Source organism: Hydra vulgaris, chromosome 04 (genome assembly GCF_038396675.1).
Source record: "Hydra vulgaris chromosome 04, alternate assembly HydraT2T_AEP".
Lineage (NCBI taxonomy): Eukaryota > Metazoa > Cnidaria > Hydrozoa > Anthoathecata > Hydridae > Hydra > Hydra vulgaris.
In genome coordinates this window covers 18,018,246-18,035,998 of record NC_088923.1, presented here as the reverse complement: position 1 = coordinate 18,035,998, position 17,753 = coordinate 18,018,246, and the positions used below count along the sequence as shown (strand labels likewise).

At 26.9% G+C, this 17,753-nt stretch overlaps 1 protein-coding gene and 1 long non-coding RNA gene across 7 annotated transcripts in view; both read right to left on the bottom strand.

Moving 5' to 3' along the window:
- The window catches only part of LOC100200828 (pumilio homolog 2), a 31,601-nt gene extending 23,591 nt beyond the window's left edge, over positions 1-8,010 (bottom strand). The window contains exons 1-2 of one of the 6 annotated variants that reach the window (XM_065795672.1): positions 7,542-8,010; positions 5,058-5,314 (exon numbers count right to left, since the gene is read on the bottom strand). In XM_065795672.1, coding sequence (XP_065651744.1) covers positions 5,058-5,282 — 225 coding nt within the window. In that variant the 5' untranslated portion in view covers positions 5,283-5,314; positions 7,542-8,010. Of the gene's footprint in view, positions 1-5,057; positions 5,315-5,794; positions 5,936-7,541 lie in introns of those variants that run through there. The other 5 variants (XM_065795674.1, XM_065795671.1, XM_065795673.1 and 2 more) reach the window with 5 other exon arrangements.
- Positions 8,011-8,757: 747 nt separating this feature from the next.
- Positions 8,758-16,096, bottom strand: LOC136079621 (uncharacterized). Its single transcript, XR_010638088.1, has 8 exons — positions 16,009-16,096; positions 10,608-14,324; positions 10,411-10,524; positions 10,127-10,325; positions 9,954-10,009; positions 9,511-9,720; positions 9,087-9,237; positions 8,758-8,947 (listed from the first exon to the last, which is right to left on the bottom strand). It is a non-coding gene; the product is annotated as an uncharacterized LOC136079621 (long non-coding RNA).
- Positions 16,097-17,753: the final 1,657 nt, after the last annotated feature.

Genomic DNA, 17,753 nt, shown 5'->3' with positions numbered 1-17,753 from the left:
ATCTCTATAACTCCGAAACACAAACCTTGACAAACAAGGCTGTTGTGCGAACAAACAAGTTGAGCTCATTAATATGCTCAGGTAATTAGGTGATTAGCTCGCATGGCCTGAAAAAAAAGTTGTCTGAAACTTAATAAAGAAAAAACTTAATAAGTCAGTCCTGCTACTCCAGAAGGTGGTGCTACGGAGGGAAAAAAAACAAACTTTCTTTTGACAATTGAAAGTTTTTTTTTTGCTACATTAATTTTTCTACTATAAATATATGCTGCAGCCGTTTTCAAAACGCCTTAATATGCTTTTTACATATTTTGAGAAAATCGCAATCAAAAAAAAATTATTAGGAGAAACTCTGTAGAATATTTTTTGAAACAAATAACTTTCATGAATTTTTTTTAGAACTCTTTGAAAATATGTATTCAAAAATGTTTGAAGATCTAAACTAGCTTATTTTGTAAAAAAAGTCTTTTTTTTACCTTCTGCTTTTTTTTACCTTCAGGCGTTTTGAAAAACAGCTGCAGTATGGATGATACAACAAATATGTCGAAATAAATAAATTGACGCAAAATTTAAAAGCTCTTAACAAAAGCCACTAAACCAAAAAAATTAAAAGTAATTGCAGTTCAGTGATCTTAAAAATTATAGTGTGGTATCTTGCATGTATGGTGTTTGCAAAGAGACATAAATTTTTTCATTTTTATATAAATTTTTTTTTAACTTTGTTGCGCTTTACCATCCCTATATAAACAATATAAATGTAAACAAATATGCTATTTGTTTATATATTGTTTATAAAATGTGAAAAATCCACTTATATAACATTTGACCACTTATATAACATATGATCCCGATATGTTATATAAGTGAACTTTTCTAATAACTACAAGTTTTTTTTGCTCAAGCTGTTTTGTTTTGATTTTTGTAGGTATATAATTATATTTAAAAAAATTGACAAGATTGAAAAAACACGAAAAATAAAACAGGCCTTGTTACGAGATTTTGTTGCGTAACGAAAACACGTAATGCATTTCTAAATAACTAAACTCAGCAAATATATTTTTTATTGTCAGAAGTGTTATATTGTGTCACTAGCGTCTTTTTAAGTACCAAATTGTAATTAAAGTTATTTGATTAACACATTAAAAATCATACAGTTTTTTCTCTCTCACTATAACAAATGTTACAAATAAAATCTAAGTTCCTATTTGAAAAATCATTTTTATTATTCTTTTCAACTATGAACTAAATTTTATTTAAAAAATATTTTTTTTTTATTTTGTGAACTCTTTTTAATAATGTTTTTAAACAATAGAGTTTTTTTTTAGTAATTTATCAGTTACCGATAACAACATATTCGTGATCATAATTTATTTTCATAAATTAAACGAACGTCATTAAAACTTTACGTTATTGAATTAACAATAAACAAAATATCTTTTTGATAAAATATTTACATCAAAATAAATCGTGCATTTTTTATAACTATTATGACAGAAATTAATTTTTTTATTTAAAAGGAATTTATATATTTAATTCCTTAAGATAAAACTTAAAACACTTAATTTTTTTAACTAATTTTTAAAACAACAAAAAATTTATTAAACAAACTGTTTCTTCAACAAAAAATCTATATGTTTACAATTGCGGTTAAATGCTTTTACTTACGACTTTATTTTTTCTAAATAAACGTCACGTTAACGACATCAAAAGATAATTTAAATATTCTAAAAGACAAAAGTTTTGTTGTAGCGCAAAACTGCTGAAAGCGTAGGTAAATCGCCTTTTCGCAGGCAAAATGTGAGCTGTGTAACGCTTCTTAACAAGGCCTGATATCATCATCCAAGTGGAAAATTTGAAACTCCAATATTAGATATGGAATAATCACATATAATATATCTATAAAATGATAAAAATTTAAAACTTTATTTTTAATTTTAGAAACCTTTTTTGCTATAATATTTTCTTGCTATAAATATATAAGCAAGATTGAAAAAATATTAAAATTTATAACGCTGAGGGAAGGTCTTAAACCCCAAAAAATAAAACTGATGACAGTCCACTTAACCACTGAGCTATCAATCAACTACATTTAGCAGAAAAACAAACCTAATTATGTCTCTTATAGGCTCTTCATATGCGGAAAAGGTGCACATGTTAAGTTTTTAACTCTTTAATGTTTTTTTCAGAATAAATTGTTTTACTAAAAAATATTATTAGGTATATGACAGGGCTTGCGATGAAGCGAGCACGATCGCGCTCAGCTCGTAAAATGCACCCGTAAACGGTATTTTCAAACCCTCTAGACGCGATAAACAACGCTTGTTCAGCTTATAACGAGCGTATAAAATAACGCTCGTCCAATAGTTTGGGATTGTTTTTTTACTTTCATAAAATATTTAAAAAAGATTTTTCATTAAAGATATTCTTATTATCAAAGCACTGATATAAAATATAAAAAGCAGTAAGTTGTTCTCTTTTGCACCAACATAATGAATGAGCAGTTTGAAGTTGTTAATAGTCACTAATTTCAATAATGGAATGTGCACATGGAAACACAATGTGAATACAAAAATGCGCAAATAAAATAAGAATAGAAAATTAGAATTGATTTATTGTTTGTAATATTCCACACATCGTTAATAATAAAAATAAATATTAATATTTGAGTAATTTTGAAAATTAGTTTTTGTTCATAGTAGGTTTTTTATTAACTATTATTTATTTTAACTCAAATTTAAAACGTTTCTATTGTTTAGAATGTTCGCAATCGCATTTGAAAAGGAAACAAAGTAATGATGTCAACATTAATTAAATGGAAAGTTATTATTCTTAATTATTATTATTTCAAATTATTGTTGTTATTTTATTTAAATAAAAAAATGTAATTTAAAAAAGAAATTTTAGAAAAAAATTAAATAATTAATTTGAATAAAAAATATTAAGAAATATAAAAACCATTAACCGTTAATTAAGTTTACAGCATAACATTTAAAAATACATATGTCAAAACAACGAAGCGAAACTAAGTCACTAAATTATACTTCAATACTAAATCAATAAGAAGTTGCGTTTTTGTTTGATATTATGTTTTTATAACATAAATAGTTAAAAATAAAATCGCAATCTGACAATATACAAGAAGTTTGGAAGTATAAAAATCTACTTCGTTGTAGTAGCTTCATCAGTGTGATACTAATTCAAACATTTTTTGACGAAATAATTATGTAAAAAATAAAAAAAGATATAAAAATAAAAAGCTTTTTATGAGCATCACCTTCAGCATTTTTCATGATCGCGCTCGCCGACGTTATCTCGAGCGCACATAATCACGCTCGATGAAAACATATTCTAATTTTACGAGCGCAATATAACACGCTTGACGATTTTCTTCATCACAAGCCCTGATATGAATAATTGGTGTGGAAGAGATACATATAGAAAGAAAGACCTGTATTTTATGAATCCAGAAAGCTAGGATATATATAGAAAAAGTACAGAAAAGTTTGATTTGGAATTGACTTACAAAGATCTGTATTTTTACACGTCCGATATCATCTAGTAATTATATAATTTATATAACTATGTAAAAATATTATATATAAATATTATATATAAATTCTTAATATAAATGTATTGTATATAATATATATAAGCATTATAGTTGTAATGCTTGTCTTGCAAATACTTGCAATAAAGGGTACTCATGGGAGAAGCAATAAGGAAACAAATTTGATTTTTACATTAGCTAGGGAAATAAGCTTATAAATGAAAATTAGCAACAAATCCATGTTGACATTAATGTAGAATTAAGTACTATTTTTATTATTTATACTTTTATTTCAAAAAACATAATTAAATGCAATTTACACATTAGGGTGAGGTATATTATATATATATTTAAATTTGTCTCCCTAAAAAAAAGTCCCTTTAAACAGAGTCAGGATTTTATATATAGCTACTATAGTATATACTATATACTATATATACTATATATATACTATATATATATATATACTATACTATATAGGCGCTACTGCATTTTACCCCTCACCTTTTTTTATTGCTGATTATGATTAAGAATTTTATGCTGATTAAAAATCATATAAAAACACAGGTCTGAAAATCAACAGAAAGTGCTCTGCTTTGCTATTGAAGTTTAAAAAATTACACTAAAAATGCTAATATTCGCCATTTTTTCAAAACATTTTACATCAAAGTTTATATTTTGCAATCAATTGTTTGACAATCTTTTTTTTATTACGCAACCCGGTTTTTATTGTCATCAAAATTAAATTGTAATTAAATTAAATGTTTTTATGAATTTATTTTATATACTTTTAATTTTTTAAAAAGTAATTTAAGATTTTGCTTTTCAAATGCACATAAATTGACTGACAAATAGGGATTGTACAACTAAAGGGTTACTTAGGGTTTGGGCCAGAGATAAATCAGAAAATGCGCTCAGCATTTTTTTAACAGTTTTGCTTTACATTGTTGATAGAAACCAAGCTTTTTTAAATTAATCTTTGAAAAGGATTTTAATTTTCACAGAGTATTAAAAAAATGGCAAATATTAGCATTTTTTAGTGTAATTTTTTAAAATTTAACAGCGAATTAGAGCACTTTCAGTTGATTTTTAGACCTCTGTTTTTATATGATTCTTAATCAGCATAAAATTCTCTATCATAATCAGCAATAAAAAAAAGAAGGGGAGAAACTGCAGTAGTGCCTTATATATATAAAATTTCTCCCATAAATAATTTGTAAACAAACAAAATTCAACTTTCTACATTGAATGACATTTTTTAATACATTGTCTAATTGTCAATTCTTTTGAACTTTAAATTTAGTTGATTTACTAGTTAATTGCTTTTAGTTAGAGTGCTTATATTTTTGACTAAAATTTATTTAAGCTTGGAAAATAATAAAATTAATGCAGCCCAACTGCATTATAGTTAAAATATTTTATAACTACGTTGCTTCTGAATAACTAACTACAACATTCAAATAAAATAAAATAATTCAAATTAAACTAAAAAGCATAAAATCAAACAACTTACTTTTCTATTTTGGTTATCATCAATGTTTACACTCCAATCATTGACTGCTGCAATATTATTTTTTAAAAAATTATTTTTCTGTTCAGCACTAATTTTCACAGAGCAACCAGAAGAATCGTTAAAATGTATATGCTGTGGATGGTCATTAAGTGCATTACGTGTGTTCTCTCCTTGATAGTTGTTGACAACTGATTTGTTTTGCTGTTGCCAAATAAGGTCATGCATACCAACGATACAGGATACACTTATTTAATGACCTAAACAAAATGGAGAAATATTTCAGAAACGCGATTTTTTTCTATGAGAATTGAATGAAAATTTCTTTTAACACATTTTAATACGAAATAACTTTTTTGCAAAGAATTATTCAAGACTCTTTTTCTCTTTTACTACTTTCCTCTTATAAGTAAAGAATCATAAAACAGTAGTCAATCTAAATTGTAGTATATCTAAGTCTATTCAAGTATGAAACATACTAAAATCATTACATATATGTATTTCTTTGAAGCTAATATACGGCTAGCTCATAATTAACATAAATTCATTTTTAAAAAAGCCATAAAAGCAACCCAGCGAATGTTTGATGAGTATATTTATTTGGAAATGAGCAAAAGAAAAATAGGCTCATTTACAGTAAAAATTTTACATAAAGTTTAAAGAACATTTTTTCTCAACACTTAAACATATACTATCACAAACCAAAAAATCAAAAAATCAGATGATGGAAAAGAAATTACCAGATAAAGGTCGACAATTTTTGGTCACTTAAAATTATCCGCTACCATGTTTCTTTAACTCTAACATGTTTTCCCTTGATACAGTGCGTGATAGAAATTATGACGTATACATTCCAGTTAAAATTTTGGCGGTAAGGAGATAAAAAAGCACATTTTCTGATTGAAACTGATCATTCTGAATTCATTTATGAAAAATAGTTTCTAACATTAGAGTGCATAAACTTTTTTTTAATTATGAATAAAGAGTTTGTTTTGTTAAAATCATCGATTAATTACTTGTAGACAGACACTATACAATATCATGTTTTCCAATTTTTCTCGAAAATTCAAAATCAAGCTGTTTCGGATCGGAATTAGGAGTATAATAGAATGTAAATAACCCTAATTAATTTTAATTATTAATTAATTTCAAAAATTTACATGCTCCTGCTTCTTTCTTTTAAAATTTCCAGTCCTTTGTTGATGATTAACTTAGTTGATCTGACTGATGGTATTACTGATTTTTCAAGATTTTAATAAAATTAATTTTGATAAATAATTTTTTTTTCAGATTTATTTTCAAATAAATTCCTGCCATGGTTTATATTCTCATATTAAGCCAACCTACTTTCAAGTTATCTATTTTCAAATCCATAAGTACCAAGGCTAAGCTACACCACGCCTCCTAACTGGGGGGAGGGGTATAGGAAGTTATTTAGGGGCCCTTGTGCAAGTTAAATGAGCTTTTTTTTTATGCACTACTTAGCAGAAGGTTCTTTAAAATTTAAAGGACCCTAATGACTATTTTTTTTTAAGGGGGATATGACCGACTAGCTACGACACTGAATGCTTTGATTACCTTAATTACCTCGGATATTAAGTATAAACACTAGGAAATGAACACCACTTATTAGGGTTATTATAATTTAATACTTCGTGCGTTTATATTTTTTGAACACATAATTTTGATGATTTTTAGTTTTGTTGATTGTATTGCATGTATTTATTTGTGCATCAATGCAATTTGTGTCAACTAAAATAAATATACTTTATATATTTTTGCTTCACTGTAGTTATACTAATATTTTTTATTAAATTCATCTTAAATAAATGTGTAACAACTTTGTATTGACAAAAAAAAAATATTGACACATTTACTTTATTTATTTTGTGTGTGTGTTTGATTACACCTGAATACTTGGAATTCTGGTTAGAAATTTAATTAAACCTTTAAACATGTAAAAACTTCAAATGTAGAGCTTAGCTATAAATAAAAGAACAGTGCTCTTCTAAAGTTATACAATAAAAAAAAAATATTATATACAATTTTAAAATACAAAAATCACAACAACTTAATTGTCTTTTGGTGCATGTATTTTAATAAAAAAAAAATTTTATAACTTATTATTTTGCAAAAACCATTTTCTATTTTGAATAAGGCTTAAGCTTTAAAAAAATTAAAACTTCAAAACATTTACTATTATTTATTTTCTTCAAAAAAAATGAGAACTGTTATTTTTTAAGCGCTTTTTATTTCAAAAAAGCAACACAATAAGTAGTATTAACAGTAACTTAAAAAAATTCATTGACACGGTAGCAGTTTTATGATAAATATTTTTAATTGGACGTTTGTGGAAAGCTCTTTAACAATAATATATATATATATATATATATATATATATATATATATATATATATATATATATATATATATATATATATATATATATATATATATTATTGTTAAAGAATATATAAATTAAATTACCTTGTTTGTTTGTAGCCTTTATGTTATAACAATTATTACGACTGACATATCAGGTAAGACAAACACAAAGTGAGAAGAAAGTCAATACAAACGAAAATTAACTATTCAGTATAAAGGCGTGATCTCTAAGTATACTCAATATATATAGCTAGACTTAAGTTCCTTAAAATGAAAAGCACTTTTCGAGTCATTTTTGTTTGTTGTTAATGAAGTAAGGAGATAGTAAAACTCGTTTCAGACAATCAGTAAAATCATATAACAGATCTCAAATGTTTTATTTTAATTTATTTTTGTGAGTGATTAGTGAATATTTTGATTGATTACTTTCCTATTCAATGAGTTTTCGAAACTCTTATACAGAGACCTGCTACTTTATGTTAAGCATTTTTTTGTTGGTTGTCTTGTTCGTGCAGAACTTACTTAGCGGCCAGCAAATTTTTGATGGCTTTTGTTTATCAACAAAATATTCTGCGTTCAAGCGCATCTAGTAAAGTTCAGAAAACTAAATAAATTATGTATAAAAAAAAAATTATTATAAATCAAAGGTTTTTTTATTTTGTGATATTGTTCTCAAATATCAATAAACCAATAAATATTTTCACAATAAAAGAAAAGAAAGCAACTGAACAACAAACGGCTTAAACTTTGAAAAATGTTTGAAATTTCAAAAATGTCTTAAACTGATATTATTTTAAAAAAGAAAGTCAATCATTTAGCACATTGCAATTGTGTTTTTATAATTATGTATTATAAAACATATGAAAATAAAGATAGCATTGTAAAAAACTTTTACACAACGATATTTTGTAAATAATTAACACCATTGGGGCTGATATATTTATTAAAAGAAGGGCGGCTTCAGCTGGCCCCTCTTGAAAATTTCTAGAAAATTAAGCTCTAGACCTACAAAAAAGCCTAAGGAAACATGAAATCCAGTTTTTCTGTCTTATTGCCTACCCCAGTGGGCATTTGGACGTCCAATGACGTCCGAATTGGACCTAGGACGTCCATTTTGGACGTCTAATGGACGTCCGGTAGACGTCCAAATGAAACACCTTTCGTCCGTCCATAGCGGACGTCCAAGGACGTCCTTTTTAGACACTTTTTGGACGAATTAGGACGTCTGGCGGACGTCCAAATTCGTCCAAAATAGACGTCCTATTAAACATATGGTCTTCGTATTTAGGCATGACACCGAAATCTAGCAATAATTTCATTTTTCAAGTTAAAAATTTATTAACTTGTTTAAATGTTATAATACATGCTATAATAGAAAAAAATTTAAGAATTTTTATATTATTTAATTCCTTCTTTTTGCAATTTCAGCATTGCACGTTTTAACAAGTCGTCAACAAGTGTCTCAATATTGCCCACGTCAAAACCATCTTTTTCTGAGATGAGTGCTTCTAAAACAAGCAAAATTTAGAACTATTTTTCATTTATATTTAAATGTTATTATGACTTTTTTGTTCTTTATAAAAATAAATAATAAAAACTAATAAAAACTTTAAGTTAATTACGATGTAATTAGGTATGTAAACTAACTTTTTAAACATTTATATAACGTTGCGGCCACAAATTTTCGTTTTCCTTTTATCCCATCTTTACTGAAGCAGCTTTGCAAAAGTTGTGTCATTTTGCTGTCTAACACATTTTTAACAAGTCGACGTGGCGTTGAACCACCAACCCCTTTAATCTGTGTAATCAAGAGACAATAAAAACTTTATTTAAAAAAAAAAGCAAACAACTCTTAATCTTGTGTCTATTTGAGGAAAGACAAAAACATTGCATTGTAAAATAAAATGAATTGTAAATACAAATAACATTGTTAATAAAATTGTAAACTTCTTATAAAAAAAAATTTAGCTTTTTTAGTTTTGAGTTGTGTTTTTAAAAGTAACATTTAAAATTGTTGATTAAATTTACTTTTCTATAAGGTGGAAAAAAAAAAAGAAATTGACAAAATTACCTTTCGAAACCTAGCTGCTTTACTGGAGTTTAATCCATTTTCTTCCTCATCAAACCTTTCCACTGTATCTAATGGTTCTGTTAAAATATCAATATTTGAGAACCCACTGGGTCCCGCATCATTATTTCAAGTAGCTCAAGACAATCTTTTGATTCACCTTAACTTGATCTAACTGACTTGTTAGTTCCATGAAAATTGCATATTGAAATTCTGAAAAGAAAAGCGAAAATTTAATTAAATATTTAATTTGCGATTTTTCAAAATTAACAAAATATTTATTATTAATTGCAACTTTTGAATTATATTTATAACATTAAATTCTTAATTCTGAAACTAAAATGAATTAAAAATATTATTATCAATATAATGCAAAAAAATGAAACAATTTTCATAAATGAAAAACAATTGATAAAATATATACAAGTAAATACAAAAGTACTCACGCTTGTTTGACATTTCCTTGAAAGAAACTCCACCATCGCCTATATTTGAATGTTTCCTTTTTAAATGACCTGTTTTAAAATCAAGTTGAAAATATAGTTAAATTTTTATTTTAAAAAGATAGTTGAAAAAATATATAGTTTTTCTGAAATATCTTTAAATATAACTTCATCACCTGTATTTGAACATTTATTGCTCAGCCTATGAGTAAATCCATTGCTCATAGGTTCATTAGAATTAAAAATGAAGTCTAGCTCAGTACTAGGTGCTCGAACTTCTTTAGATTTTCTAAAAGGTTTTCCAGTATTTTTGTTAACGAAATCAGGTAAAAAAATCAGGCAACAGACCTGGAGCTTGGGCTGGTTTCAGTTTTTCTAATGCAAAAAAATAACAAAGTTGAAATAAATACTAATCAAACAAATAGTTTTTCTGGAATACCTTTACATAAAACTTTGTCACCTGTATTTGAATATCTATCGCTCAGCTTATGAGAAAATCCACTGTTTACAGGTTCATTAGAATTAAAAATCAAGTCTAGCTCTGGACTGGGCGCTCGAACTTCTTTTGATTATCCTTACAGTTGATACAAAAAAATTATTTATACACTCATAATTTTTTTATCAAGAGAAATTATAAATAATAAAAAAAATATAAACCATGATTTTCTGACTCATCTTCTGTTTGAAATTCAAGCATCTGGTTGCATGTCTCCAATGTTCCAGCTTCCAAAATAAACTCATATTCTTTCCAGCCTGGTTCCGGAACAGCCCACTAAGAAATATAAGTTCCAAGAGTTTTGTATCCTTTGGGTGGGAAATAAACAATATATTTGTCTAAACTAACCCAATGAGAAGGAACCACTGTCTTGGTTGGTAGACCTTTTTCTGTTATAATAACAATAATAAAAAGCCTGAGAATAAAAAGAGGACTTAAAGAACAAATCAAATGTACATACACATTACCTTAGTCTTAAACATCTTTTTCCTTTTTTTTTAATTAGAAACATAAACCATTCAATTTTTTTTTACATATAATCGCATATTTAACTTCAGATATTCTAAGTTTTTTTAACAGATTAATAATAAAACCAAAGTTTAAATAAATCTATTCTCATAAAAAAGGTTTAGAAATAGAAAATTTTAATATAAATAAAGGTTTATTAAGCTGGTTTTTTTTTCAGCCCAAATTTACACAATTTAGTAATGGTATGATAACTTGATCATTTCCATGTGCTGAGCAAACACATTTTCTCCATTTTATATTTGTACAAGTTATTTGATTTGACCTAAGTGTATCTTTTTTTATAAGAAAAATTTGAAGAGTCTTAGAAAAAATAAAATCTTCAAAAAAATTGTCTAGTTCACCTTTTTGTACATCTTGCATACTAATCTACCATCAGGCAAAATGCTATTCACAAAGCATATACAATCTTGAGTATTAAACCAAGATTTAGTAGGTCAATTAATTTTGGCAATAGTAATTGTTTTCTCAGAGTAAGTATCTTTTAATTCATGAAGCCTTTTAATTATTTCTATTAATGGATTCTGTTTACCACGTACCAATCCTAAAAAGGTCAAAAGGTTTTCAAATAATTTTCAAATTGAAAACATGAAAAAACATCAAGAGAAGATTGAAAAATTCAATATCATCAGTAAGATGCTTGAGGTTATGTATATTGTATACAGTGAAAGTATCACCATAATGCTAATGTGCATTAGCAACAAAATAATTTAAAAGTTGCCTCGCTGAATTTAGATAACTGCATCGTAAGATGGTTTTCTCTTCACATTGCATGCGTATTGCTAGGGCTAAACTCAAAAAATGTTTGTATTTTTTTGGTTCCAGAACATCCTTTAGTACAACAATGCCAGTGTATAGAAGGAAAACTCTAAATTCAGTAGCCTTCCACCGATTAACTTCAGTTAGTTCTCGTGGTTGTCTCACAAAATCTGAAGGTAATTTTCCTTTTAGTTCACTTAAACGATGAGATATCTCTATCAGATCTGCAAAATCAAATCTTCCTGAAAATATCTGTGGATATCCTCCTTTTAAATACAATAAAATACAATGCATTACTCCTAAACAAACTAGATGCATATAGTCCGATGGAAACTGTTGAACAAGATCTAGTTGTTGAATTTCATACAATGGAGTCACTATATGCTGATGAGATCTGTTTTCATTATCTAGTTAAGCATACTGACCCGAACGTAACCCATAATCAGTTCTTTTTAAAACCAAATTACTATTAAATGTACCATAAACTATATGACCTTTAACACACACAATAGCCTCATCACATTTCTCACAGGCATAATAACCACTATGTTGTACAATACCCTTCAGAAGACTGCGAGCAGGCGAACCACATGGTATTGCAAAGATTGAGACATAATAGGATTTACCGCATAAAACAACTGTTTTATTACGCAGCTCTTTCAGCTCATGTGTAAAATTGGTCAAAAACTCAATAGGATTTGGTTTTTTCTGACCACCATATAAGGCAACAGTAAAAGGTTGAAAAACAGAAAATTGGGATGTAATGGGCCATAATTGATATCCCGATGATTTAAAAATAGGGAGACCATCTACATTAAAAAGTAGCTTAATTTCATCACAGTTATATGCACTGCGCTTTAAAATTGTTTTAAGGCCTTTCTTTATGCCAAGGTATTTAAATTCACCTTCATTTATTTTGGTTGTATCAACTTTGTTCAATGTTCCTAAAACTGTTCTTGAATCTTTTGGAAGTTGGTGCCCATGATTAATAAGTCATTGATATATTCTTGTTAATAAGTCATTAATATATTCTTGTGTAGTTTGTTAACAAGTTAATAAGTCATTAATATATTCTTGTGTAGTTTGATGTTTTAATACCCAAATACGAATGTCTTTTAATAGTGATTGACTATCATCCGTTAACTCACAAAATTTAGTATCTTACGGATAAATGAAACTATTAAAACTTTGCGAAACACTATTTATTTTGGGCTGATGATCACAATCTGATTTATTCTCACTTTCTGATTGCAACAAATGACCATAATTAAAAGTTTTTAAAGCTAAGTTTTCACTAAAATTTGAATCATTTGCTGGGGAATCAATACATTGTGAAATTACATACACATGACTATGGTTATTATGCCAGTTAGTTATACGCTTCCTGAAAACACTTTGCAAATAATAAACTTGTGTAAAATATACACATAATAAAACTGATTTAAATAGAGATAAAGTGGTAAATTTATTTTACTCAATTTGTAACTAATATTATTATTATTATTAAAAACTTTTTCATATATGTAATATTAATTTATTATTACACAGTTGAAATGAAATTTTAAGGAAAGATGAAATTGAAATTAGTTCAAATTTAAAACTCATTTAGAATTAAATATACATCTATTAAATTAGATATATCTTTTGAATCTTACCACTAGGACTCCTAGAATTAAGATTACCAGAAAATACTAATATATATTTTTAATAAGTACTCCAAAATTTCAAAAAAGGATAAAAACATGGAAGCTGTCTTTAAAACATGTAGATAATCTTAAGATATCTTAGTCTATTAGATTAAAATATTTATACGAAAACTCTATCATATAGTTTTAGTATAGATATTTTAGTCTAATAGAATAATATATCTGTAGATATTTTAATCTAGAAATACTACTAGAAATATACTATACATTATACTAATATTAGGTACTTGCCATGAAAATTTTAAATTAATTAAATTCTCGTTTGTTATATATCATTAGAAAGAGCTTTGATTCAATATTGTAAAAGTGAAAAAATTATCAAAATTGAACAATTCCATAAAAAGTTATGTCGCTTTTAGTACCGTTTTTTCGATATATGGATTTGTTGAAGAAACTGTGGTCAAAAAAATGTTTTTATGAACTAAAAGTTTAATAACTTTGTCAATTCTTATCTAAATGCTTATAACTTGGTATCAAAAGATAGATGTAAGAGTAGCCTGCAAATTTATATAGGTACTTAGTCACCGGGCATGTCCAAGGGGCTAGAGGGGGCAACCAACCGCCACTTTTACGATCAAAAAATGAAATTTTTATTCATAAAAGATCAATTTTAAATAAATTATTAATTTTCATATGCAATAAACTGCTATAATTTCCTTGTAGACTGCCACCAAATAGGAGAGGTTCATTTTTTGAGTTAGGGTGTATGTGGGGTAATGATTTAACCCACCCTATTAATAAAAACGATTCATTATAAATATTTTGATTCTTATTAAAAAGGTTTTTTTAAAAATCATCAAAATAAAATTTATTATTTACAACATTACAGCAAACAAAGCTGCACACTCATTGATTCGGGGGAAGGGGGCGTGTCCACACCCCTCCAACCTAAAAAAACATAAAATACTTTATACAAAATTTTGTTTAAAAAAGAAAAAGAAAAATGATTTTAAATAATATATTGAAATACAAAACAAATACAAGTTGGACTTTTCATACAGAGAGCTGGGTGTCCCCCGCAGACCATATTTTTTTGTCAGTTTTAAAATAATATTTGAATTAATTTAAGTCTTGGCTTTTAGTTAATGATTAATATATTAAATTCCAATAATAAAACTAAATATAAATCATTGTTAACAATAGACACGTAATCAAATTTTTTGATAGACGGCTCTGGCTTATGTTCTTGTCGTAATCGTTTGCGTAATCAACTGCTGTCCCACCTGGTAATTGGTCAATAGCAATAACCTGGCATTTATTTTTCGATGTTAGGTGAATGCTATTGATATGAACGTCTTTTTGCGTTTTTGCATCAAACCCTAATGTAAGGTGATTATTAGTAATAGCCCATTCTGGTACTAGCAGGTCAGCAATACTGCCTAGCTCACGTGCCATTCGCTCAAAAGTAATACGGTAAGGAATGTTAGAAAAAACAACACCTAAATATTGCCCTGTTTTCTTAACAAGAAATGGTATGTTACTTGTTGGGACATTAGACAATAATATGCTCTAAATTATCATTCCCATTTGCAATGGATAGATTTATCATCTGACGTATTTGTATTAAGTATATTGCCCTCCTCCATCTAGGTCATATCATTTCCTAAGCTGGTAATAATCTTTTTATTTGTACTAATAGCAGCATTATGCTTGAGAGTTACTTTTCTTAACTTTTCTCTTTCTTTACTTTTCATTGCTTTTTTAGTAGCAATAAGATTTCCAATTTGTCTACTGTAGTAATATGTTTGTAGTTTATTCTTCAAGTCTCTAACCTCTGCTCTTAAACTTTTGACAATGTCTTCTTTTCTTTTAACACTTTGCCTTAAAACTTTTAATTTGTATGACATAGTGTTTAATTTTGTTTTCACTTCAGCTATCTCAATTTGGCATTTTGTGCAAATACTAGCTAAATTTGAAGATAGATTAGACAATCTACTTCTTAGTTTTTTTCTCCTAGGTGTCACATTCTCTTGTGAAGTATATCTATTTGACGCATTTTCACTAAAAGCTGAGCTTAATTGTTCACTTTGAGTTGGAGATGAAACACTGCCTCGGCCAAAAAAAATTTCATAATAACTAATCCTGAAAAAATGTTTTGCCCAGATTTTCGATTTATTTACTAAATTTTCAATTTAACTTTTTGATGTTATGATTCTAAAATATTGAGTGACTTGAATATAAGTTTTAGTTGCTGATTCCCTGGAACTAACATAGACAAAATAAAGGTGTCCATTCATACACTCACTGGTTTTAACAGGCAAGGAGAAGTTATCAATTAAAATTTTTTTGGCTGCACCATAAAATACAATACTTTTTTTGGGACCTGTGATAGCTAGGAGGAAAATATTTATTAAGTATTGAAATCATAGTAAATATATATAATATTCACAAAGTTTAAATACTTTAACCTAAAGAATATTTTTATTTCTTAACTAAAGGCAGACATAAAAAAGTCAGCCTATAATTAAAAAACTTATTTTAACTAAACATAATAGTAAAAATAAAATTCATATATGCTACTTAGACTACTATAAGCCATTGAGAATTGTAACACTAGGCAAACAATACATACCTGTTGCAAACAAATGTGAGTCAACAACAAAGTTTTCAATTTATTTTTTTTAGTTTACTATGAATTAATTTAATTAATTAGAAACAGCAACACATATATAAAAATATATATATAATATACAATACAGATACATAATATACAATACACACACACACACACACACACACACACACACACGCACACACACACACACACACACACACACACACACACACACACACACACACACACACACACACATATACAATGTATATGTGTGTGTGTGTATACAATACAAATATATTTATATTCATACACATATACAAAATATAACAAATACATTTTATGTATACAAGAAATAACTATAAAAAATCTTTTAAAAAAAACGTTACCTTATTATAATAACCTAATAATTTCATTAAACTAGGCCTTTTAATTACTTTAGACATTATAATAATATTAATTCCAAATATTATTTCAATGTTGCATTAAACAAACTGTTGCATTAAACAAAAAATGTAATCTAATGTACATTAAAACTTTATCTAATGAGTACTTAAGTATTTATTGTAAAGTTATATTTTGACAATATAACTTTATTAAATTTTTGTAAACATTATTAAAGTACACTACAAATATGTTGTAATTAGATTAAAATTACACTTTAGAACCTTAAGTATAAATTAAGCTTTTTAATCAAAAATTTTTAAATTTAATTTAAAATTTAAATTAAATTTAAAAGTAAAATGATTAAAGAATGGACTTATGAGTCATTTTTTGTAAGAATCAGGCAGTCAACGGAAGTGACCTCCTCCAAATTGCTTGAATTTTTTATATATTGATCAGAATATAGAAAAAACCTGTTGGGGAAAAAAAAAAATTTCAAAAATGTTTCGTTCACTCGGAATCTGGGCTTAAATTTTTGAGATTTTTTTAAAAATTTTTAGAAATTTAGTTTTTGCCACCTTTGAACCCATTTTTTTGGCAAGGCAAAAAGTTGCACATAGCTTTTGTAGTTAATATCAGACGTAACCCAAAAGCTCTCTCCAAAAAATATAAAAAAGTTGCGTGACACTGTGCGGTTGACAAATTATCATAGTTCAATAGTACAAAATCAATCAGTTTTGTCAATTTTTAATCGGAGTTAATTCTAGCGGCGAAGTGTTGCACACAATTTTTCTTTTAGGATTTGAAATTATCAAAGGTATTGAGTCTAAAAATGCAAAGAAAGTTATGTGATACCTAAGGCCTATTAATATATTAAGGCTTGAAATTGGAAAAAAATGTTTTAGTATACTTACAAAATGAACCATTACGGCAGAGGCGCTTTGTTTTGTAAAAATGTAAACATATCCAACTGTCAATACAAAAAGGTCCTAACATAATAATAAAAAAAATTCGTGTGATCTTTAGATATTAAGTTAATAATAAAGGTACAAATTGTTAAAAATGATTAAGTACGAAGAGATATTTTTTTGGACACACAGATGAGGTTTTCGCTCACAATAAAATTTCTATCATCCAAAATTAGCATTTAGCATTACACAAAACATTGCACGTATTGTTAAGAAAAAATTTAGGCGTTTCTGACTATGATATAGAAATCATAACAATTGAAATAAATAATAATAAAAAACAATACATGATCAGAAGTGAATTATTTAAATTTACGTCATAACCAAATAACTTGTGGTGATCGAATGGAAGAAGAATCGCTGATATCACGATTGTGGAGAAACAAGTTAGTGGGCGGTTGTTTACTTTAC